Below are 23,674 nucleotides of genomic sequence, written 5' to 3' on the forward strand. Positions count from 1 at the left end.
ACCACGACCGGGTATCAACCAGGATGTAGTGCCGTAGCCGAATGGTCGGTTTGATCAAAGGTGATCGGCTATTCCGACCACTTGATATACCGAGTGGGCCAAGTTAGGGCTAAGTTGACTTCTCGCTCGACCGCCTTGTACTGCCTTTTGGACTCATACATGGAGGATCCTCCGAAGATGTGCGCCAAGCTGTTGTCATCCTCATGGAACTAGAGCTCGTCACCCTCAACGTTTGGCTTAACCTGCTTATTACCACACTCGGCATTTGCCTTGATCTTTTCATCAAGTTTTTTCTTCAACACATAGCACTCGTTGAAGTTGTGTTGGTTGCTCCAATGGATGGGACACCACTTTCCGCCACCTCAACTGAGGCCTTTGTTCTCCCCAGTGTTGTGCGATTTGCTCCTGTCGGCCGTAGCTATAGTCGTTTTGGGACCCTTGCGCTTGTCACCGGGTTTGTTCTTCTTTCCTTCGCTCTTCGAGGACTCAGGTTTGTCCTTGCCAGATTGAAGGTTTTAGCGCGCACCTGAGCTTCCGCTTGTTTTCCACACTTGTCGGCCAACTCTAAAAGCACTTTGACCGTACGGATCTTCCGAGTAGCCATCTTTCCACGAAGATCTGTGTCCTGAACGCCTTGTTTGAAGGCGATGATCACCAACTCATCAGAGATGTCTGGGATCGTGTTATGCCTGTCACTGAACCAGCGGATGAAATCTTGAAGGGATTAGTCGTCGCCCTACTGCAACTGGTGGAGGTCGTTCTCCATTCCTGGATTCTCGAATGTGCCTTAGAAATTGACTATGAACTGAGCCTTAAGCTCTACCCACAAACGAATCGAGTTGTGCGACAAGTTTAGCCACCAGGACCTTGCAGGTCCATCAAGGGTGGTTAATAGGTAATTGGCCATTACTCGGTTGTCACCACTGGCTGCTCGAATAACAGTGGTGTAGATCTGCAACCACTCATTGGGATTGATCTTCCCATTGTACTTCTGGATCGGGCCCGCTTTGAACTTCTCAGGCCACCAAATTGACCGAAGTTCGCGTATGAAAGCTTCGTAGCCCTCGTCGAACACTTTAGGAGGGGGTGAGGGGGGACTATCACACCTGTCTTTTCGAGTAGGGGAGTCATATCGACCATCTCGTCCTGTAGATCTGCGGTCGTAGTAGCGGCGATCATCTTCGCGACATTCCTCGCTGCGGTTTTCGATCGCCGTACGTAGATCATACCGGTTGTGAGGAATATGGTTCCTCGGGTCTTCTTGATTTCTGTGCCTATGGATATGGTAGCTACAGTTTAGCCCACAGTGTCATGTTCGAGCTTGACTAGCTAAGCTTCCCGTCTGAGATTCCTCTACTCGATAGCGTTTCTGCCCGTGGCTTCTCGAGTCGGGATAGTACCGACTAGGGGGTCTGGAGTTGTGGGGATTGTTTGCTCGAGTAACTTGGATTTGAGCTGCATCGAGTAGGATCTTGACATGATTGATCATAGGAGTTAATGGATTCGCCGGATCTAATTCTGGAAGGGATCTGAGAATCAAATGAGCTCCTTGCACGTTAGCATCCGGAGTACTGAATATGTCACTACCGAGGCTCGGTTACGGTCGAGCCGATGAAGCCTCATGGTGACTGTTAGGAGGGAGCTTATCCCTTGAGCCATGGGCTGTCACGGGTGTAGGTACACCCACCAGAAGTCATCGGGAAAGGCCAGGCGGCATCTGCCTTCCTGTGATCCGCCTGTGGAGGGTCGTGTCGGGTGCACGCAAGGCTGCAGCTGTGGATGTTTCGGGTGGTAACTCGGCACCAGTATCGTTGGCAACGATGGCTGTTGCCAGATCTTCAAGAATTTCTGCACCGTTGTCGACCATGGTGTTTGGATCTACCACCATTGGGTCAGTCGGTGGGGAGTCGTTGCCTCTGGCCATAAACACGAATCGATCTATTCGACTGCTCTAGCTAGTGTTGGAGTCACCGTCGCCATCCTCGTCACCCTCGTTGCTGTCGGTGTCCATACAGCGGGATCCCATTCGAGATGTCCCACCTCGCGGTATGCATCCAATGGTCTTGACTCGAGGGTACTGGTGTGGATCAGTCCACCTTGATCGTCCCAACGGAAAACCATAGTTTCGAAGATGATCTCAGAGTTGACGGGAGGGGACTCAAAGATGTCTGCCGTTGACTTAAAGTGGTCGTAGAAGCCGGTGTCGGAGAATCCGACGCCAAAGTGAGCTCGAGGCATGATTAATCCTACAAAACAGAAGAAGGCCCCTACCTACCTGGCGCGCCAACTGTCGAAGATTAGTTCTCGACAATATGTCCGTAAATTGACTAGGTACCTTCGAGTGCAAGGATTAATCACGAGACGAGACATGCGATGTATACAGGTTTGGGCCTTCGATTGGAGTAATACCCTACATCCGCGGGGGTGTTACTGCTGTATATTGATTATCTCAAGTATACGCAATGTGACTAAGAATATTACAAGGAGCAGATCGGATCTAATCTAACCTAGGGCTAAAGTTGCCGAGTAGCTCCTCTGTTGGGGTCTTGATGCTTGCCCTTCTCGCTCTTGTTCGTCTCCTCCCTTAGCCTTTCCGCCTTATATAAGGGTGAGGTACCAACTCATATCCAGCCGTAGTTGATAGGGAGTTGTCTTTTCTGACGTCAAAATAGATCAATCTGTTTTGAATACTGATCGTTCTGAGTTGGGTAACCAATCTAAACCTTCCTAATATGTACTTTCTTGATTCCGGATGTATTAGGTACCGCTGATTCGGTTCCGTAATATCTGGAACTATCTAATACATATTATACATACTCTATCTATGTATAATATACTTTTTATATGTATATATCTATAGTTAGATATTCGACATGAACTACTGGAACAAATAGAGAGATAGATCCAAAGTAGTTACAAGAAATACTCTATGTTTTTTCTCTGCCGACTAGAGTGGCAAGTTTCACGCTGTCACTCACACACACACACAACGCATTGCATACGCAGCAAACTTCGTTCTGCCCAAAGCTCTCACTCTACGTCCACGCCTATAAAATAGCTCGTACAGCATGGTGTGAAGAACAGGAGCGATCAAGCTAAGTGGCTTGCAGGTACCCTTCCTTGCTGCTCTCCGGATCTCGTACACCCTCCACCGATTCATCCATGGAGAATATGCTCCACTTAACCCCGTCCCGTGGCTTCCTCCCGGACGAGTTCATCTTCTCGCCCGACCAGCTCCCGCCTGCCATCTCCGCGGCCGGTGTCTCCCTTCCCGTCGTCGACATGTCCCGCAGCCGCGACGAGGTCCGCCGCGCCATCCTCGACGCCGGCAAGGAGTTCGGCTTCTTCATGGTGAGTCCAAAACTCCAAACTGCAAACCAAGCATCCTTAACTTTCCCGTCAACTGGATGTCAATCCCAATTAATTCATTTGCATCGCGAGAATTAAGCAAGTACTGCAGGCAGGGTTCAAAATTTCGCCGAATTTTTTTTCCCTGACCGCAGGTCGTCAACCATGGCGTCTCGGAGGAGGCGATGCGGGACATGGAAGCGGTGTGTCAGGAGTTCTTCCAGCTACCGGCGGCGGATAAGGCTCACTTGTTCTCGGAGGATCCAAGCAAAGCCACCCGGATCTTCTCTGGCTCCATCTTTGAGACCGGGGGCGAGAACTACTGGCGGGACTGCCTCCGCCTTGCCTGCGCCTTCCCCGTCAGTGACAGCAGCAAGGACTGGCCCGACAAGCCCCAGAGGCTTCGGTAAGCTAGGGATCTCACCGATCAACTAGACAAATCATATATGTTCCATATCTCACTATCAGAAAGGGCCCTGATCATGCATATATAGGGAGGTTGTCGAGAAGTTCATCGTGCTGACGAGAGCCATGGGGATGGAGATACTGCGGCTGCTGTGCGAGGGCATGGGGCTCCGACCTGACTACTTGGAGGGGGACATCAGCGGCGGCGATGTGGTCCTCCACATCAACCATTACCCACCGTGCCCGAACCCGGAGACGACGCTCGGCCTGCCGCCGCACTGTGACCGCAACCTCCTCACCCTACTCCTCCCAAGCTTGGTTCCTGGACTCGAGGTCGCCTACAATGGCGACTGGATCAAGGTCGTGCCCGTGCCCAACTCCTTCGTCGTCAACTTCGGCTTGCAGCTCGAGGCAATTGATCACCTACGTACTTCTGGCCGTTGCTTCAAACTTTTCTTCATTTCCAGCAATATGACTGGTTAATCCTCGACGCAGGTTGTGACCAATGGGATGCTGAAGACCATAGAGCACCGTGTGACGACCAACATGGCGGTGGCGAGGACAACGGTGGCGACGTGCATCATGCCGGCAGCAGACTGTCTCATTGGCCCCGCGGAGGAGTTCCTTAGCGAGGACAACGCGCCGTTGTACCGCACCCTCACGTTCCGCGACTTCAAGCGCATCTACAATGTTGTAAATTTGGGGTCATCGCTCAATCTTACCACAAACCTCAAGAACGTTCAGAAGGAGATATGAAGCAAATTAAAACAAAAGTCCGGCCTCCAGGCCGGTCATGGATTTGAGTGACATCGATCTCTAGCTCCTGGCCGGGATCCATGTACGTACGTACGTAATGCATACCCGTCCGTCCCTGTTGATGGTGATACCCGTCCGTATGTAATTCATATATATATATATGAAGAAATAAATAAAAACAACTTTAATACATGCACACAATGATACATATATTTACTAAAAATCAATAATAAAGTTACATTCGTTAATACATAGTAATGAACACATATTACAAGTCAGGTATCAACAAACACACATATATATATAATAGTTCTCACAGGTCACTCCCTGAAAAGTTAGTCTAGTTGAGCCAGTCTAGTATCTCTCTACCTCTGCCGTGATGAGGATCGCGTCTCCGCACTAACGACTAATGACTTATGTACGTCTGGGGACACCGGGGGGCCGATTTCAGTGACATCGATCTTTAGCTCCTGGCCGGGATCCATGTACGAGTACGTACGTAATGCATACCCGTTCGTCCCTGTTGATGGTGATACCCGTCCGTATGTAATTAATATATATATATGAAATAATAAATAAAAACGACTTTTTATATAAGCTAGTCATGAATATATATTATAGGATGTTAATCGGCTTCCTGCTCATCTTTTTTGTTTTATTTTTTGTTCCATCCAGGAAGACATACACAAACCATACCCGACACTCACACACATGCGGCAACTGGTACTTTTTTTTTTGCATGGAACAGGATATATTAATTGAAAGTAGAAGAAATACAATCATCACTAATATGATGCAACATTCTCCTTCTGTCCTATCAAGAAGTCATTTAATTCCAAGCGATAAAGCTATGCGGAGCCTGTTTACCAGTCTTCATATTCTACAACATTATTAGAAGCTTTAAAGTCTAATTGAACAACGTACCTAAGTACGTCGCCCGTAGGAGATTTGAGTACAATGCCAGCCCTTGAGCCCTGGAGCATGAGCGATCCATCAAAGAAGAGCGTCCAGTGATCTTCGACTATGTTTGGTCTTGTTTCTTCAACGCTTGTCCATTCGGCGATGAAGTCCGCTGACACTCCGAATTTCACGCTTGCGCGTGGTGTGTAACTTACGTCGAACTCATTTAGCTCTAACACTCCCAATTGTGTATTACATCCTTTAGCGGGTACGTCATCATGACGGTGATCCTGTGCTCTTGAAAGTAGTGCCGTAATTTCTAGGAAGACATCAAGACTGCATATATCAGCTTCTGTACTTGCGGGTATTATAGCTTAGAATCATGTAGAACCTCGCTCACATAGTAAACGGATTTCTAGATCTTGGCCTTTTTCTCGGAACATTCCCGTTCGACCACCAGTACCCTGCTTACAACTTGTGGGGTAGCTGCAGTATACAAAAAGAGCTGCTCTTTTTTGTTAAGCGGTGTAAGGGTTAATGGAGATGATAAGTACCTTTTTAAGTCCTAGAAGGCGCGCTCCACTTTTTCTATCCACTCGAACCGGTCTTTTTTCTTCAACAACTTTAAGAAAAGCATCCCTCGCTCGCCCTTCCTGGAAATGAATCGACTAAGAGCAACAATGCAACCTGTTTCTGAACCTCCTTCAGTGTTCGAGGTGACCTCATATGGTCAAGATCCTTTATTTTGTGTGGATTGGTATCAATGCCGCGACATGACACCTAGAAGCCGAGAAGCTTACCGGACGGCACACCAAACGTGCATTTTTCAGGGTTGAGCATCATGCGATACTTCCTGAGGTTGTCGAATGTTTCCTTGAGATTGTCAACCAATGTGTTTCTGGTTTTTTATTTGACTACAACATCATCGATGTATGCTTCTACATTGCACCAATTTGAGGTTGCAGACAGTTTTGAATACACCTTTGATATGTAGCACCAGCGTTTTTTAAACCAAAATGCATCTTTACATAGCAACATACACCGAAGGGAGTAGTAAAAGCCGTTTTCTTCTATCCACTAATCCTATGCTAATTTGGTGATACCATGAATGGGCATCTAGAAAACATAGCAACTCGCAGCCTGTCGTAGAGTCGACGATCTGGTCGATGCGCAAGAGAGGAAAAGGATCCTTGGAACAAGCCTTGTTGAGGTCGGTGAACTCGATGCACATTCTCCATCCACCATTAGTTTTCATGACGAGGACAGGATTTACGAGCCATGTAGGATGACGCACTTCTTGAATGAAGCCCACCTTTAGGAGCTTATCGACCTCCTCCTCGATGGCCCACTTCCTATCTTCCGCAAACCTTTGCTGCTTCTACAACACAGGTTTGGCATCGGGTTTAATAGCTAGTCGATGCTCGATCACCTCCCTAGGACCCCAGGCATATCTGATGATTCCCATGCGAATACGTCTTGGTTTGCTTGGAGGAAGGTGATGAGCTCAAGTTCCTATTTAGGGTCAAGATTGACCCCAACCTTAACCATCTTGGATGGTTCAGATGGGTCGAGGGGCACTACCTTGACGCAACCATCAGTCTTTTTGTTGTTGGTGCTGTCATTGGTCTTGCCTTTTGCGTCGTCGGATTTAGAAGTGCCAGCAAGACTCACAAGCCTAGAATCTTTGTCCTCGACGACACCTTGATGCCTTTGATGCTTAGAATTTGTGTCCTTAGGAGTGGTGGCCACTCAACGGAAGTGTTTGACCATATCCAGGCTTTGCTTGTCACATTTGACCATTGCACGCTGATCTCCTTTAACTATAATGGCCCCATTGGGTCCCGGGATCTTGAGTGTTTGGTAGGCATAGTGAACCATGAACTTGCCTAGCATTGGGCAACCTAGGATCACATTGTACGCCGTCTCAAAGTCCGCGACATCGAATGTCAGCTTTTCTGTACGGAAGTTGTCAAGCATGCCAAATGTGACGCGAAGCTCGATCTGGACGAGAGGCATGGTTGATGAGTTGGAGGTATACCGTCGAATGGCTCAACTCCTATCCTAAGCTCTGTTCTCTGAATTCCCATCTTGTCCAAGGTTTTGGAGAAAATGAGGTTGAGTGAACTACCACCATCGACCAGAGTTCTGGAAACTTTGATGTTGAGTATGGTTAGCTGAACCACGACAGGGTATCGACCAGGATGTTGTACCGTAGCCGGATGGTCGGTTTGATCAAAGGTGACCGGCTGTTCCGACCACTTGAGATACCAAGTGGGCCCAATTAGGGCCAAGTTGACTTCTCGCTCGACCGCCTTGTACTACCTTTTGGACTCGTACGTGGAGGATCCTCCAAAGATGTGCGCCAAGCTGTGGTCAGCCTCGTGGAACTAGGGCTCGAGTTGGGTGGCAAGTTTAGCCACCAGGACCTTGCGGGTCCATCAAAGGTGGTTAACAGGTAATTGGCCATTACTCAGTTGTCACCACTGGCTGCTCAAATAATAGTGGTGTAGATCTGCAACCATTCATTGGGATTGATCTACGCCTCGTACTTCTGGATCGGGCCCGCTTTGAACTTCTCAGGCCACCAAATTGATCGAAGTTCGCGTATGGAAGCTTCGCAGCCCTCGTTGAACACTTTAGGAGGAGGTGGGGGACTATCACACTTGTCTTTTCAAGCAGGGGAGTCATGTCGACCATCTCGTCCTGTAGATCTGCGGTCGTAGTAGAGGCGATCGTCTTCGCGGCGTTCCTCACTACAGCTTTCGATCGCCGTACATAGATGATGCCGGTTGTGAGGAATACGGTTCCTTAGGTCTTCTTGATTTCTGCCCCTATGGATATAGTAGCTACAGTTTGGCCCACAGTGTTGTGTTCAGGCTCGACTAGCTGAGCTTCCCGTCTAAGATTCCTCTACTCGCGAGCGTTTCTGCCCGTGGCTTCTCGAGCCGGGATAGTACCGACTAGGGGCCTGGAGTTGTGGGGATTGTTTGCTCGAGTAACTTGGATTTGAGCCACATCGAGTAGGATCTTGACATGATTGACCATAGGAGTTAGTGGATTCACCGGATCTAATTCTGGAAGGGATCTAAGAATCAGATGAGCTCCTTGCACGTTAGCGTCTGAAGTACTGAATATGTCACTACCGAGGCTCGATTGCGGTTGAGCCGATGAAGCCTCATGGTGACTGTTAGGAGGGAGCTTGTCCCTTGAGTCCTGGGCTGTCAAAGGTGTAGGTACACCCATCGGAAGTCATCGGGAAAGGCCAAGCGGCATCTGCCTTCCTATGATCCGCCGGTGGAGGGTCGTGTTGGGTGCATGCAAGGCTGCAGCTGCGAATGTTTCGGGTGGTAACTCGGCACTAGTACCGTTGGCAGCGATGGCTGTTGCCGGATCTTCATGAATTTCCGCACCATTGTCGATCACGGTGTTTGGATCCACCACCATTGGGTCAGTCGGTGGGGAGTCGTCGCCTCTGGCCATAAACACGAATCGATCTGTTCGACTGCTCTGGCTAGTGTTGGAGTCATCGTTGCCACCCTCATTGCTATCGGTGTCCATACAACGGAGAACATTAGGCTCCCCGGGATCCCACTCGAGATGTCCCATCTCGTGGTACGCATATAATGGTCTGGACATGAGGGTACCGGTGTGGATCAGTCCACCTTAATCATCCCAACGGAAAACCATAGTTCCGAAGATGATCTCAGAGTTGACGGGAGGGGACTCGAAGATGTCCGTCGTCGACTTAAAGTGGTCGTAGAAGCCAATGTCGGAGAATCCGACACAAAAGTGATCCCGAGGCATGATTAATCCTACAAAACAGAAGAAGGCCCCTACTTGGCGTGCCAACTGTCGAAGATTAGTTACCGATAATATATCCGTAAATTGACTGGGTACCTTTGAGTGCAGGGATTAATCACAAGATGAGACATGCGATGAATACAGGTTCAGACCTTCGATTGGAGTAATACCCTACGTCCATGGGGGTGTTACTGCTATATATTGATGATCTCGAGTACACGCAATGTGGCTAGGAATATTACAAGGAGTAGATCAGATCTAATCTAACCTAGGGCTAAAGTTGCCGAGTAGCTCCTCTATTGGGGTCTTGACGCTTGCCCCTCTCGCTCTTGTTCGTCTCCTCCCCAAGCCTTTCTGCCTTATATAGGAGTGAGGTATCGACTCATATCCAGCTGTAGTTGATAGGGGGTTGTCTTCCTTGACGTTAAAGTAGATAAATCTATTTTGAATACTGATCGTTCCGAGTTGAGTAACTAATCTAAAAATCCCTAATATGTAATTTCTTGATTCCAGATGTATCAGGTACCGCTGATTCGGTTTCATGATATCTAGTGATAGCATGATAGCGCGAATATTGCTTGTATTTCTAAACTGAATAACAGGAGTACAATATATAAACCTCTACCGAGGATCTTCCTCTACCTGATTTATAGAAACAAGATCATGGAGGAGATCCGGGAGATTAGGCGCATAAGGAAAGGCTAGGCGGGAAAGACTCAACCGCCAGCCATCTAAATTGAGAAGGGGATTACCTAAATAGGGAAAGAGATAAACTCTAACACCCTCCCCCCCCCCCCCGCAGTCGGAACATCCACAGGACAGACGTTAAGACTGGAGCGAAACTCACAAAAAACAGAAGTGGGAAGCCCCTTGGTGAAGATGTCAGCAAACTGGGATGTCGTCGGGACATGGAGAACGCGAACATCTCCAATAGCAACACGCTCGCGGACGAAGTGGAGATCGATCTCGACATGCTTCATTCGCTGATGCTGAACAGGGTTGGTTGATAAGTAGACAGCACTGACATTATCACAATAGACCAAGGTGCTCTTCATCAGGGGACTGTGGAGTTCCTGTAGCAACTGTCGAAGCCAGCAAGCCTCGGCCACACCATTGGCAACTGCCCAGTACTCAGCCTCGGCATTGGAGCGGGACACCGTGTTCTGCCGCTTGGAGGACCAGGAAACCAGGTTGTCACCAAGGAACAAAGCGTAGCCTGAAGTAGACTTGCGTGTGTCCGGACAACCGGCCCAATCAGCATCGGTGTAGACAAGCAGAGCAGAGGTCGTCGACGGTTGCAGAAGAAGGCCATGACCAATTGTCCCTTGCAGATAGCGCAAGATGCATTTAACTGCAGAGAGGTGAACGTCACGAGGATCATGCATGTGGAGACACACCTGCTGAACAGCATAAGAGATATCGGGCCGAGTGAAGGTGAGGTACTGCAATGCACCAACCAAACTACGGTACTGAGTGGGGTCGTTGACAGGTGCACCGACTGTGGAGGAGACCTTGGCATGAGTGTCAACGGGGGTACTGCACGGCTTGCAGTTGGTCATGCCAGCTCACTCAAGCACATCCAGTGTGTACTACCGTTGTGAAAGAAAGAGGCCCTCAGAACACTGCTGAACAGTCACACCCAGGAAGTGATGGAGGACACCGAGATCCTTCATGGAGAATTCCTTCTGTAGTGCAGTGATGATGCGACGAAGGAGATCCTGGCTGGATGCAGTGAGGACAATGTCATCCACATACAGCAGTAAGAATACCCTGTCGGTCCCGTGGCGATAGATGAACAAGGAGGTGTCAGACTTGGCCTCAGTGAATCCCAAAGTGAGCAAGTGCGCAGCAAAGTGACTATACCAGGCACGAGGCACCTACTTCAGACCATACAAGGACTTATTGAGACGACAAACAGCATGTGGCTGAGTAGGATCAACAAAACCTGTGGGCTGTGAGCAGTAGACCATCTCAGTGAGAGTGCCATGCAAGAAGGCATTCTTGACGTCGAGCTGGTGAACCGGCCAGTGCTGAGAGAGCGCCAGGGACAGAACAGTACGAACAGTTGCAGGCTTGACCACCGGACTGAAAGTCTCGTCATAATCCACACCGGGACGCTGGGTGAAGCCACGGAGGACCCAACGTGCCTTATATCGGTCGAGGGAACCATCGGCATGGAACTTGTGGCGGAAAATCCACTTGCCAGTGACGATGTTGGCACCGAAAGGACGTGGGACGAGATCCCACGTGTTGTTGGAGAGCAAGGCGTCGTACTCCTCTTCCATCGCACAGCGCCAGTGTGGATCGGCGAGGGCACTGCGATAGGTCTTCGGAATGGGCGAGAGGGCCGTGGCACTGAACGCGGCTGGTAGACGAAAGCCAGACTTGCCGCGGGTGGCCATCCCGTGCTGGTTAACCACCGGGGCAATGGGGACAGCACCAGGTGGAAGCCGGGCAGGTGCAGGAGCCACGGGCGGTGGAGGAGAGGGTGCCGCCGAGACGGGCGTAGCAGTGACAGGGTGCGGTCGGCGGCTGTACACCAGCTGGGGTGCAGTCGTTGCGCGCGCTCGGGGCGCAGCAGGCACCAGCACCGTCGGTGATGAGGCCGCGTGGAGTGCAGGTGACGAGGCCGCATGTGGCGCAGAAGCCGTTGGGGCCGCGCATGGCGCGGGGGATGTCGGGGCCACCGGGACCGCGCGTGGCGCAGGGGATGACGGGGCCGCGGGGGCCGCGCATGGTGCGACGGGTGAAGGTGACACCGTGGCCGCACGTGGCGCGGATGCTGTCGTCGAGGTCAAGACCGTGGTAGGTGCGGTGGGCAGGTGTGGCACCAGACGCTGCAGGCCCGGGGCGTCAGCAGTCGTAGCGGGTGCGACGTTGGTCGCAGCAACTGCGGCGGGCGAGGCGCCAGGCGAGGTGAGGCGAGTACCTGTAGGGGAGGGAATGATCGGAAAGACCGAAACCTCAAACTTAGACAAGAAGTCAAGGTCAGAGGGCGATGCTCGAGAGCGAGCGAGGGGAAAGCATGTCTCATCAAAGATCACATGACGGGAAGTGATGATTCTGTTGGATGAGAGGTCCAAGCAGTGGTAACCCTTGTGGTTACTGGAGTAGCCAAGAAAGACGCAAAGAGTCGACCGGGGAGCAAGTTTGTGAGGCGCGGTGGCGGACATGTTGGGGTAACATGCGTAGCCGAATACACGGAGGTGGTCGTAGGAGGGATGGGAACCAAACAGGGCAAAGTGGGGGGTGCCGAGCGCCAGTGTTTTGGTGGGTAGTCGATTGATGAGGTATGTGGCGGTGTGAAGGCCTTCAACCCAATATGATGGGGCAAGGGAGGCCTGAAAGAGCATGGAACGCATGATGTTATTAATGGAACGAATCATACGCTCGGCTTTACCGTTTTGAGAGGACATGTAGGGGCACGACATCCGGAGCAGGACACCATTGGTGAGAAAGAAAGTGCGAGTTGAGAAATTATCAAACTCGCGACCGTTGTCACACTGAATGCTCCGAATGGTGCAACCGAACTGTGTCTTCACATAAGAGAAAAAATTAGCCAAGGCGGGAAACGTCTCGGATTTGAGCCGAAGTGGGAACGTCCAAAGGAAGTGCGAGCAGTCATCAAGAATAACAGGATAATATTTGTAACCAGATACACTGGTAATAGGGGAGGTCCATAGATCACAATGAATCAAATCAAAATTCTTAAGAGCTCGCGAGGAGGAGGTTCCAAAAGGTAATCTAATGTGACGCCCAACTTGGCATGCATGACAAAGAGAATCACTAGTATTTTTATTCCAACTGATGGCAGAGGTACTAGCGAGTTTGGACAGAACCTCATGCCCAGGATGCCCAAGACGACGGTGCCAAGTGGTGAGGGGGGGGGGCTGCAACAAGGGCGCATGACTCCGTGGAATGCACAGGAGCGGTGAGAGTGTAGAGGGGTCCGGAACTATTGCACCTGGCGATCATGCTCCTGGAATTGAGATCCTTCACAGAGAGGCCAAACGGGTCAAATTCGATAGAACAATTATTATCAATAGTGAACTGACGAACAGAGATGAGGTTTTTAATGATATCATGGGCAACAAGGATATTATTGAGATAAAAGGGACCCGGTAGGATAGAGTGGCCAGACGCTGTGACAGGTAAAGTAGATCCATTGCCAACTACAATGGAGGAGGAGCGTGGTGGGTGAAACAAGGAGATGTTACCAGTGTCGGAATTCATATGACTGGAGGCGCCGGAGTCCATGACCCAATCAGTTGGACCGGGAGGATTGAGGATCATGGTGCTGAAGTTGCTGGCGAGGGACTGCTGATCCCAAGGGACCACGGTGTCCACGGTGAGGCCTGGTGAGCCGAGGCAGCAGGTACCGTGGTGGGCTGCGGAGGTGGCCCAAGCTGCGGCTGGGCCTGCCCGAACGGCGCCGGCAGGAATGGCCCAGGGGCGAGCTGGGCGAAGTGGGCCGGGGTAGCCAGCAGGGCCTGCTGGTACGCGGCCTGGGGCGCAGGCGCACGCGGCGTCTGGCCACGATGCTGCTGAGGGCCGGGCCACATGGTGATTTGCCCGGTCCACGGGTTGTAGATCGAGGGCCATGGCGCCGTGGCCTTGCCGCCGCCACTGCCGTTGCCACGACGGCGCCAGCGACCTCCACCGGCAGAGCCGCGGCCGGTGCTGCCGGAGGGCGCCGTGGAGCGGGTGGATCCGTCATGGGGCGCCGCCGGGCCACCAGTGGAGGGGGTGCCAGGGGGAGCAGAGCCGCCGGAAGGCCGTGCCGGAGCAGCGACGAGGGCGGTCGCCGGAGGTGGTGTTGGCGCGCTGGAGTCGATCTCCTCAAGGATGAGGTCGTTGCGGACCACATCGAAGGAGGGGAACGGCTTGGAGCGCTTGAAGTGGGCCTTCATGTGGGCGAATTTCTCGTTTAGGCCGCGCAACACATTGAGGACGAGGGTGTGGTCGCGGATGACCTCGCTAAGTTCGCCGAGAGCTTCATCTTGCGGCAGTAGTCGTCGATTGAGAGGTCGCCTTGCATGAAGACACGAAATTCGGCGTCGAGGCGAAGGGCGCGAGCTTCGCGGTTGCTGAGGAATTGCGCCTCGACGGTGATCCAGGCGTGGCGTGCTGTGCCGTTGCGGGTGCAGGCGGACTCCATCAGCTCGGGGGAGAGCGTGCCCAGCACCCACGACAGGACGACGGCGTCCATGCGCCACCAGGACGGCACGGCGGGGAAGGCGGGGTCGGAGAGGACGTGGTTGGTGAGGGCGTACCGCTCAAGGGTGAGGAGGACGAGGTCGCGCCAGCGGTTGTAGTGGGAGGAGAGGGGGTCCAGAACCACGGGCACGAGGGCACGGATGTTCTGAACGCCCGCCGCCTGCGCGTGGAGATTGGCGATGGTGGCGGCCTCGTAGTCGTGGACATCGAGGTCATCGACGGCGCTGGCGTCGTTGTGGGCACCGTCGTCACCAGGTGGGAAGGCAGCGCTGCGAGAAGCGGCCGCGGCGCGCTCGAGATCGGCAGCGGCCTGGCGTTCTGTCGTGAGAACGTCCTGGGCGGCGCGGACGCGATCCTGAGCGGCGGCAGCGGCCTTGGCAGCCGCATCGGCGGCGCCAACTAGGTCCTGGCGGGCCTTCTCACGTGCGGCCGCGTCCTCGGCGCGCTGCTGGGCATCGGCGGGAGCGGGCGGGGGGTCACCAGGAGGCATGGCGGCGGCACCAGGGCGGCGGCGCGGCACCAGGAGGCAGCGCAGGCAGGTGAGGTTTAGCGGAAGCGGGTTGTCATTGGATCGTGATGGTCTCTTGATACCATGATAGCATGATAGCGCGAATATTGCTTGTATTTCTAAACTGAATAACAGGAGTACAATATATAAACCTCTACCGAGGATCTTTCTCTACCTGATTTATAGAAACAAGATCAGGGAGGAGATCCGGGAGATTAGGCGCATAAGGAAAGGCTAGGCGGGAAAGACTCAACCACCGGCCATCTAAATTGAGAAGGGGATTACCTAAATAGGGAAAGAGATAAACTCTAACATCTGAAACTGCCTAATATGTGTTGTATATATCCTGTCTATGTATAATATACTCTTTATATATATATACCTATAGTTAGATATTTGATATGAACTACTAAAATGAGATGGATCCAAAGTGGTTACCAGAAATACTCGTCTGTTTTCTCTCTGTCGACTAGAGCGGCAAGTTTCATGCTGTCACTCTCACACACAACTCATTGCGCAACCTTTGGATCGGCGAGAAGTTTAATAATGTATTGCATACGCAGCAAACTTCTTTCTGCCCAAAGCTCTCACTCTACGTCCATGCCTATAAAATAGCTCGTACAGCATGGTGTGAAGAACAGGAGCGAGCAAGCTAAGTGGCTTGCAGGTACCCTTTCTTGCTGCTCTCCGCCTCCGGATCCCGTACACCCTCCACCGATTCATCCATGGAGAATATGCTCCACTTAACCCCGTCCCGTGGCTTCCTCCCGGACGAGTTCATCTTCTCGCCCGACCAGCTCCCGCCTGCCATCTCCGCGGCCGGTGTCTCCCTTCCCGTCGTCGACATGTCCCGCAGCCGCGACGAGGTCCGCCGCGCCATCCTCGACGCCGGCAAGGAGTTCGGCTTCTTCATGGCGAGTCCAAACTGCAAACCAAGCATCCTTTGCTTTCCCGTTAACTGGATGTCAATCCCAATTAATTCATTTGCATCGCGAGAATTAACCAAGTACTGCAGGCAGGGTTCAATATTTCGCCGAATTTTTTTTCCCTGACTGCAGGTCGTCAACCATGGCGTCTCGGAGGAGGCGATGCGGGACATGGAGGCGATGTGTCAGGAGTTCTTCCAGCTACCGGCGGCGGATAAGGCTCACTTGTTCTCGGAGGATCCAAGCAAAGCCACCCGGATCTTCTCTGGCTCCATCTTTGAGACCGGGGGCGAGAACTACTGGCGGGACTGCCTCCGCCTTGCCTACGCCTTCCCCGTCGGTGACAGCAGCAAGGACTGGCCCGACAAGCCCCAGAGGCTTCGGTAAGCTAGGGATCTCACCGATCAACTAGACAAATCATATATGTTCCATATCTCACTATCAGAAAGGGCCCTGATCATGCATATATAGGGAGGTTGTCGAGAAGTTCATCGTGCTGACGAGAGGCATGGGGATGGAGATACTGCGGCTGCTGTGCGAGGGCATGGGGCTCCGACCTGACTACTTGGAGGGGGACATCAGCGGCGGCGATGTGGTCCTCCACATCAACCATTACCCACCGTGCCCGAACCCGGAGACGACGCTCGGCCTGCCGCCGCACTGTGACCGCAACCTCCTCACCCTACTCCTCCCAAGCTTGGTTCCTGGACTCGAGGTCGCCTACAATGGCGACTGGATCAAGGTCGTGCCCGTGCCCAACTCCTTCGTCGTCAACTTCGGCTTGCAGCTCGAGGCAATTGATCACCTACGTACTTCTGGCCGTTGCTTCAAACTTTTCTTCATTTCCAGCAATATGACTGGTTAATCCTCGACGCAGGTTGTGACCAATGGGATGCTGAAGACCATAGAGCACCGTGTGACGACCAACATGGCGGTGGCGAGGACAACGGTGGCGACGTGCATCATGCCGGCAGCAGACTGTCTCATTGGCCCCGCGGAGGAGTTCCTTAGCGAGGACAACCCGCCGTTGTACCGCACCCTCACGTTCCGCGACTTCAAGCGCATCTACAATGTTGTAAATTTGGGGTCATCGCTCAATCTTACCACAAACCTCAAGAACGTTCAGAAGGAGATATGAAGCAAATTAAAACAAAAATCCGGCCTCCAGGCCGGTTATGGATTTCAGTGACATCGATCTCTAGCTCCTGGCCTGGATCCATGTACGTACGTACGTAATGCATACCCGTCCGTCCCTGTTGATGGTGATACCCGTCCGTACGTAATTAATATATATATATATATATATGAAGAAATAAATAAAAACGACTTTTTATATAAGCTAGTCATGAATATATATTATAGGATGTTAATCGGCTTCCTGCTCATCTTTTTTGTTTTATTTTTTATTCCATCGAGGAGGATATACACAAGCCATACCCGACACGTACTTACACACATGCGGCAACCGGTACCTTTTTTTGCATGGGTAGCGCACCTCTCGACTTAAAACAAAAGACGGTGGCTAAGAGTGCTTACCCCCCACACCGAAGGCATTGCACCTTCGGGTTACAAAAGATGGGGGCTAAGAGTGCCTGCCCTCACACCAAAGAGAAACCATGTCTTCGGATTACATCAATGCATTTAAATATTTATTCATCCTGTTCATGAGCCGAAGCATTCATCAGTTATTATGTATTTCTTATTTCCGAGAAAGATGCGAAGCACATTGTGTCATGCAGGACAGCAAGTCGAAGTGCCACTGGTCCTTAGGTAAAGGCAACGTACCAATCGGCTTAAAAAGGCAGACAAAGGCTCGCAAAAGAGGACCGAGTTGCCGCTCAGCTTTAGGTAAAGACAACGCTCCACTCGGACCTTAGACCGTAAATCTTAAAGACACGTCCCTTTGAGCTCCGTGGAGAAGAAAGTCCCTTCATACACGGTCCACTACTGACCAACTTCATCGACAATGGCTACTCCTTTGGCTACGTTGGCAGCTTCGGCATCAGCATCGACTCAGACACGTTCTTCGCCTTTAGCTTCGGCATCGACCCAAAGATGGTCGTTGTTGCCTTCACCTTCGATGTCGACCAAGATGGGGTCGTCATCACCTTCGGCTTCGACTACGTCGATGAGTTAGAGTCGTCGTCATCTTCACCTTCGACATCGACTCAGGAAGGAGTCATCATCACCTTCAGCATCAGCATTGACTCAAAGGGAGTCCTTCCTCGCCTTCAGCTTCGGCATAGACCCGGAGATGGTTGTTGTCGTCTTCTCCTTCGTCGACTCCGACTATGTCGACCAGAGGTTTCAGCTGGCAATGTTTTCCCTCTCTGTGTCATCTCTATACTCCCTCTCTCCTCGATCTCTGTCTCTCTCTTAATACGTGCATACAATTTACGTATGTACGGAATACATACCCGTCTATTCCTATTGATGATATATATATATATATATATATATATATATATATATATATGAAGAAATAAAAAAATGACTTTTTATATAAGCTAGTCATGAATATATATTATAGGATGTTAATCGGCTTCCAATTCGTCCTTTTTTGTTTTATTTTTTAGAGCTATCCGTTGACACATTTTGTCTCACAAAATCTGTCAAATTTTCAGCAAATCAAACACTGCCACATCACAAAGAACAAATCTGAAAGATAGCCCAACTAGAAATCTATCAGATTTATGTAGTAGGCCGATTCATACCTTAACGGGTCAAAAAAAACCTAGAACCCGATAACATCACAGCCCACAACATAAATGATCCAATAGCAATAATATTAAGACCACAAATGATCAGATCAAATCATGCCCATAAACAAGCCCACAAACAGCAAACAGAACATGAACATAGATCAAATCACAAGCTACATTCAAATATAGCAGTCTACACTACTAAAAAATCTCCTTCACTGCCGGCTCCAAAACACCCTTCACTGCCAGTTTTGGAGCCAGCAGTAGGCAACAGGCAGTGATAGTCGAGGACTATCACTGCCGACTCGGTGGACCGGCAGTGAAGAGGTATCACTGCTGGTTGAAGGATTGGGCCGACAGTGATTCACTGGAATCACTGCCAACTGAAGGTTTCAGCCAGCAGTGTTCTTCCTCTCTCTCTCTCTGTCCTCTCTATACTACCTCTCCTCAATCTCTCTGTCTCTCTCTTAATACATGCACACAATGATACATATATTTACTATAAATCAATAATAAAAGTACATTCATTAATACATAGTAATGAACACATATTACAAGTCAGGCATCAATAAACACACATATATACATAATAGTTCTCACAGGTCACCCCTGAAAAGTCGGTCAAGTTGAGCCAGTCCAATATCTCTCTACCTCTCCTGTGATGAGGACCACGTCTCCGCACTAACGACTAATGGCTTGTGTACGTCTAGGGACACAAGGGGGGCGATGGTGGTGGAGTAGAGGACCCGGCCATGCCTAATCAACTGCATCGTCGCCTATGCTTCAGACTCACCGGTGTGTCAAAGACATCGAAGTCTAACGCCTGAATGCCTCTATGACTTGAGCCTTCGGCCTCCTCCGCAGCTCACTGACGGACCACCCTCTCGTTCACCTCCTCCTAGGCACGTTTACGGGATGCTGTTTCTTGCTCCTCTGCAGTGCACAGCTGACGGACTAGCCTCTCATCCTCCTCCTCTTGTGCACGCTTACGGGATGCTGCTTCTTGCTCCTCCTTCGCATCATCGTTGGAAGGTCATTCTGTCAAAGAGTCGTCCGATGATACCAACTTCGTATCACACACAGTAATTCATATCATTCATTAATAAATAGAAATTAATGTCAACCATTAATATTGTGTTAATTGGTGAAATATAATATGTTGTCAAACCTCTTAGTAATCTTCCTTCTTATCGCATACTCTCTATTAGAAGGTACAGTGTAATAGAACCAGTGGCGACATGCATCATGCCGGCTGCAGACTGTCTCATTGGCCCTCGCGGAGGAGTTCCTTAGCGAGGACAACCCGCCGTTGTACCGCACCCTCACGTTTTGTGACTTCAAGCGCATCTACAATGTTGTAAAATCCAATCGTAGTCGATAGGGAGTTGTGTTCCTTTACATTAAAGTAGATAAATCTGTTTTGAATACTGATCGTTCCGAGTTGAGTAACCAATCTAAACCTTCCTAATATGTACTTTTTTGATTTCGGGTGTATCAGGTTCAGACCTCCGATTGGAGTAATACTCTACGTCTGTGGGGGTGTTGCTGCCACGGTTCAAAAAACTGATGGTAACCGCTCAAAAACCGCGATAACCGACCTTCTCGGTCCGATCCGGTTTCAAAAACCGAACGGTAACCGAATTTGAATTCAAAAAATTCAAAAAAATCTTAAAAAAACTAGACACAATTCTAAGACCTTCTGTGAATTTTTTTAAAAAAATAATGTCATTTACATCATATTCTATAGGGAGTAAGTTTGAAAAAAAATGAAAAATATTGAACCGTGCGGCTCGGTTATTACCTCATGTTAAGAAAAATGTTTAACATGCAAACACATATTTTTCTTGAGTAAAACGTATTTTAAGAGAATCTTTAAAATTGATTTCACTTTATTTAGAGTTTTATTAATTTCTCTATGATTTTTACAAAGTTCACAAGTATAAAGTGAGTATGTTAAGAAACATCACTGTAATTAACTTTTTCATGTCTACCATTATTTTTCCTACGTAAATAATAGTATAAATAGGATAATGAAAGTGGTTTCACTAATTTTTGAGGTGTGATGGGTCAGTTATGAATTAATCTAGTCACAACACATTTACACAAATCATGCATGTTACAATAACTATTTCATGAGTTCATGTATTTTTAAAAGACATAGGATCATGTAAGAAGACTAAAAAAAATTAATTTCATGATTTTTGGATTAGCCAAGAGTAAACTATGCATTTAACTTGGTTTTAAAAAATACAATTTTTCACAGAAAATTTTGAAATTTTTTATGAGTATAAATACTTTTATCATGTAGATCATGTTACAGGGAAACCAACAAAATTTATTTTACTTGATTTGAAGCTCAGATGATTTAGTTATTGATTTTACAAGATTGAGATAATTTTTGGATTTTTTGTTGAACTCCACTGAAAATCGAGAAAACCGCTCGATAAATCGAGAAAACCGAACGGTTATTGAGAAACCGAGCAGTTACCGACAATGCAGAAATTTTGAGAAAACCGCTCGATAAATCGCAAAAACCGCTCGGTAACCGGCCCAAATCGACCGGTTACCGAACGGCTAAAATCGCGATTTTTTTCCAAATTTCAAATTTTGCCAAATGAATTTTCTCCGATTTTTTTTTGAATTTTTGACCGGTAACCGCGGTTATCGCGAATTTTCGATTACCGCCGGAGCTCGGTTACCGAGTTCCGGTCGGTAACCTTAACCTTGGTTGCTACTGTATATTGTTGATTTCGAGTACACGCAATGTAACTAAGAATATTACAAGAAGTAGATCGGATCTAATGTAACCTAGAGCTAAAGTTGCCGAGTAGCTCCTCTGTTAGGGTCTTGATGCTTGCCCCTCTCGCTCTTGTTCGTCTCCTCCCCCAGCCTTTCCGCCTTATATAGGGGTGAGGTATCGGCTCGCATCCAGCCGTAGTCGATAGGGAGATGTCTTCCTTGATGTTAAAGTAGATAAATCTATTTTGAATACTGATCGTTTCGAGTTGAGTAACCAATATAAACCTTTCTAATATGTACTTTCTTGATTCCAGATGTATCAGGTATCGCTGATTCGGTTTCGTGATATCTGGAACTGCCTAATACGTGTTGTATATATCCTGTCTATATATGATATACTCTTTATATATATATATACACCTATAGTTAGATATTTGATATGAACTACTGAAACGAGATGGATCCAAAGTGGTTACCAGAAATACTCTTGTCTGTTTTCTCTCTGTCGACTAGAGCGGCAAGTTTCATGCTGTCACTCTCACACACACGACTCATTGCGCAACCTTTGGATCGGCGAGAAGTTTAATAATGTATTGCATACGCAGCAACTTCTTTCTGCCCAAAGCTCTCACTCTACGTCCACGCCTATAAAATAGCTCGTACAGCATGGTGTGAAGAACAGGAGCGAGCAAGCTAAGTGGCTTGCAGGTACCCTTTCTTGCTGCTCTCCGCCTCCGGATCCCGTACACCCTCCACCGATTCATCCATGGAGAATATGCTCCACTTAACCCCATCCCGTGGCTTGCTCCCGGACGAGTTTATCTTCTCGCCCGACCAGCTCCCGCCTGCCATCTCCGCGGCCGGTGTCTCCCTTCCCGTCGTCGACATGTCCCGCAGCCGCGACGAGGTTCGCCGCGCCATCCTCGACGCCGGCAAGGAGTTCGGCTTCTTCATGGCGAGTCCAAACTGCAAACCAAGCATCCTTAAGTTTCCCGTTAACTGGATGTCAATCCCAATTATTTCATTTGCATCGCGAGAATTAACCAAGTACTGCAGGCAGGGTTCAAAATTTCGCCGAATTTTTTTTTTCCTGACTGCAGGTCGTCAACCATGGCGTCTCGGAGGAGGCGATGCGGGACATGGAGGCGGTGTGTCAGGAGTTCTTCCAGCTACCGGCGGCGGATAAGGCTCACTTGTTCTCGGAGGATCCAAGCAAAGCCACCCGGATCTTCTCTGGCTCCATCTTTGAGACCGGGGGCGAGAACTACTGGCGGGACTGCCTCCGCCTTGCCTGCGCCTTCCCCGTCGGTGACAGCAGCAAGGACTGGCCCGACAAGCCCCAGAGGCTTCGGTAAGCTAGGGATCTCACCGATCAACTAGACAAATCATATATGTTCCATATCTCACTATCAGAAAGGGCCCTGATCATGCATATATAGGGAGGTTGTCGAGAAGTTCATCGTGCTGACGAGAGGCATGGGGATGGAGATACTGCGGCTGCTGTGCGAGGGCATGGGGCTCCGACCTGACTACTTGGAGGGGGACATCAGCGGCGGCGATGTGGTCCTCCACATCAACCATTACCCACCGTGCCCGAACCCGGACACGACGCTCGGCCTGCCGCCGCACTGTGACCGCAACCTCCTCACCCTACTCCTCCCAAGCTTGGTTCCTGGACTCGAGGTCGCCTACAATGGCGACTGGATCAAGGTCGTGCCCGTGCCCAACTCCTTCGTCGTCAACTTCGGCTTGCAGCTCGAGGCAATTGATCACCTACGTACTTCTGGCCGTTGCTTCAAGGTTTTCTTCATTTCCAGCAATATGACTGGTTAATCCTCGACGCAGGTTGTGACCAATGGGATGCTGAAGAGCATAGAGCACCGTGTGACGACCAACATGGCGGTGGCGAGGACAACGGTGGCGACGTGCATCATGCCGGCAGCAGACTGTCTCATTGGCCCCGCGGAGGAGTTCCTTAGCGAGGACAACCCACCGTTGTACCGCACCCTCACGTTCCGCGACTTCAAGCGCACCTACAATGTTGTAAAATTGGGGTCATCGCTCAATCTTACCACAAACCTCAAGAACGTTCAGAAGGAGATATGAAGCAAATTAAAACAAAAGTCCGGCCATTAGGCCGGCCATGGATTTCAGTGACATCGATCTCTAGCTCCTGGCCGGGATCCACATGTACGTACGTACGTAATGCATACCCGTCCGTCCCTGTTGATGGTGATACCCGTCCGTATGTAATTAATATATATATATGAAGAAATAAATAAAAACGACTTTTTATATAAGCTAGTCATGAATATATATTATAGGATGTTAATCGGTTTCCTCACTACCGGAAATGAGGCTTATGCCGAGTG

General features: G+C 49.8%; 3 protein-coding genes across 4 annotated transcripts; all 3 read left to right on the plus strand.

Moving 5' to 3' along the window:
- The first annotated feature begins 3,049 nt into the window (after window positions 1-3,049).
- LOC133905047 (2'-deoxymugineic-acid 2'-dioxygenase-like) lies at window positions 3,050-4,613 on the plus strand. The gene is made up of 4 exons (XM_062346743.1): window positions 3,050-3,351; window positions 3,504-3,754; window positions 3,843-4,164; window positions 4,249-4,613. The coding sequence occupies exons 1-4, from the start codon at window positions 3,163-3,165 to the stop codon at window positions 4,507-4,509; spliced, it is 1,023 nt and encodes a 340-aa protein (XP_062202727.1). The 5' UTR covers window positions 3,050-3,162; the 3' UTR covers window positions 4,510-4,613.
- Window positions 4,614-15,589: 10,976 nt separating this feature from the next.
- On the plus strand, window positions 15,590-17,149 carry LOC133905037 (2'-deoxymugineic-acid 2'-dioxygenase-like). The gene is made up of 3 exons (XM_062346726.1): window positions 15,590-16,244; window positions 16,333-16,654; window positions 16,739-17,149. The coding sequence occupies exons 1-3, from the start codon at window positions 16,024-16,026 to the stop codon at window positions 16,997-16,999; spliced, it is 804 nt and encodes a 267-aa protein (XP_062202710.1). The 5' UTR covers window positions 15,590-16,023; the 3' UTR covers window positions 17,000-17,149.
- A 4,872-nt stretch (window positions 17,150-22,021) lies between these two features.
- Window positions 22,022-23,423, plus strand: LOC133904956 (2'-deoxymugineic-acid 2'-dioxygenase-like). 2 transcript variants are annotated; one of them, XM_062346618.1, is made up of 4 exons: window positions 22,022-22,257; window positions 22,403-22,653; window positions 22,742-23,012; window positions 23,148-23,423. In XM_062346618.1, the coding sequence occupies exons 1-4, from the start codon at window positions 22,069-22,071 to the stop codon at window positions 23,406-23,408; spliced, it is 972 nt and encodes a 323-aa protein (XP_062202602.1). In that variant the 5' UTR covers window positions 22,022-22,068; the 3' UTR covers window positions 23,409-23,423. The 2 variants fall into 2 exon arrangements, with proteins under 2 accessions (XP_062202602.1, XP_062202600.1); XM_062346616.1 differs by having other exon boundaries at window positions 22,024-22,257; window positions 22,742-23,063.
- The last annotated feature ends 251 nt before the right edge of the window (window positions 23,424-23,674 follow it).

Source organism: Phragmites australis, chromosome 22, assembly GCF_958298935.1.
Source record: "Phragmites australis chromosome 22, lpPhrAust1.1, whole genome shotgun sequence".
Lineage (NCBI taxonomy): Eukaryota > Viridiplantae > Streptophyta > Magnoliopsida > Poales > Poaceae > Phragmites > Phragmites australis.

What these genes read in the sequence shown, in the direction of transcription:
- LOC133905047 (XM_062346743.1), top strand. Translation starts at nt 3,163, where the DNA reads ATGGAGAATATGCTCCACTTAACCCCGTCCCGTGGCTTCCTCCCGGAC. An exon ending in GACAAGCCCCAGAGGCTTCG is followed by an intron (nt 3,755 to 3,842) that starts GTAAGCTAGGGA and finishes ATGCATATATAG; the next exon opens with GGAGGTTGTCGAGAAGTTCA. An exon ending in ACTTCGGCTTGCAGCTCGAG is followed by an intron (nt 4,165 to 4,248) that starts GCAATTGATCAC and finishes TCCTCGACGCAG; the next exon opens with GTTGTGACCAATGGGATGCT.
- LOC133904956 (XM_062346616.1), top strand. Translation starts at nt 22,069, where the DNA reads ATGGAGAATATGCTCCACTTAACCCCATCCCGTGGCTTGCTCCCGGAC. An exon ending in AGGAGTTCGGCTTCTTCATG is followed by an intron (nt 22,258 to 22,402) that starts GCGAGTCCAAAC and finishes TCCTGACTGCAG; the next exon opens with GTCGTCAACCATGGCGTCTC. An exon ending in ACTTCGGCTTGCAGCTCGAG is followed by an intron (nt 23,064 to 23,147) that starts GCAATTGATCAC and finishes TCCTCGACGCAG; the next exon opens with GTTGTGACCAATGGGATGCT.
- LOC133905037 (XM_062346726.1), top strand. Translation starts at nt 16,024, where the DNA reads ATGCGGGACATGGAGGCGATGTGTCAGGAGTTCTTCCAGCTACCGGCG. An exon ending in GACAAGCCCCAGAGGCTTCG is followed by an intron (nt 16,245 to 16,332) that starts GTAAGCTAGGGA and finishes ATGCATATATAG; the next exon opens with GGAGGTTGTCGAGAAGTTCA. An exon ending in ACTTCGGCTTGCAGCTCGAG is followed by an intron (nt 16,655 to 16,738) that starts GCAATTGATCAC and finishes TCCTCGACGCAG; the next exon opens with GTTGTGACCAATGGGATGCT.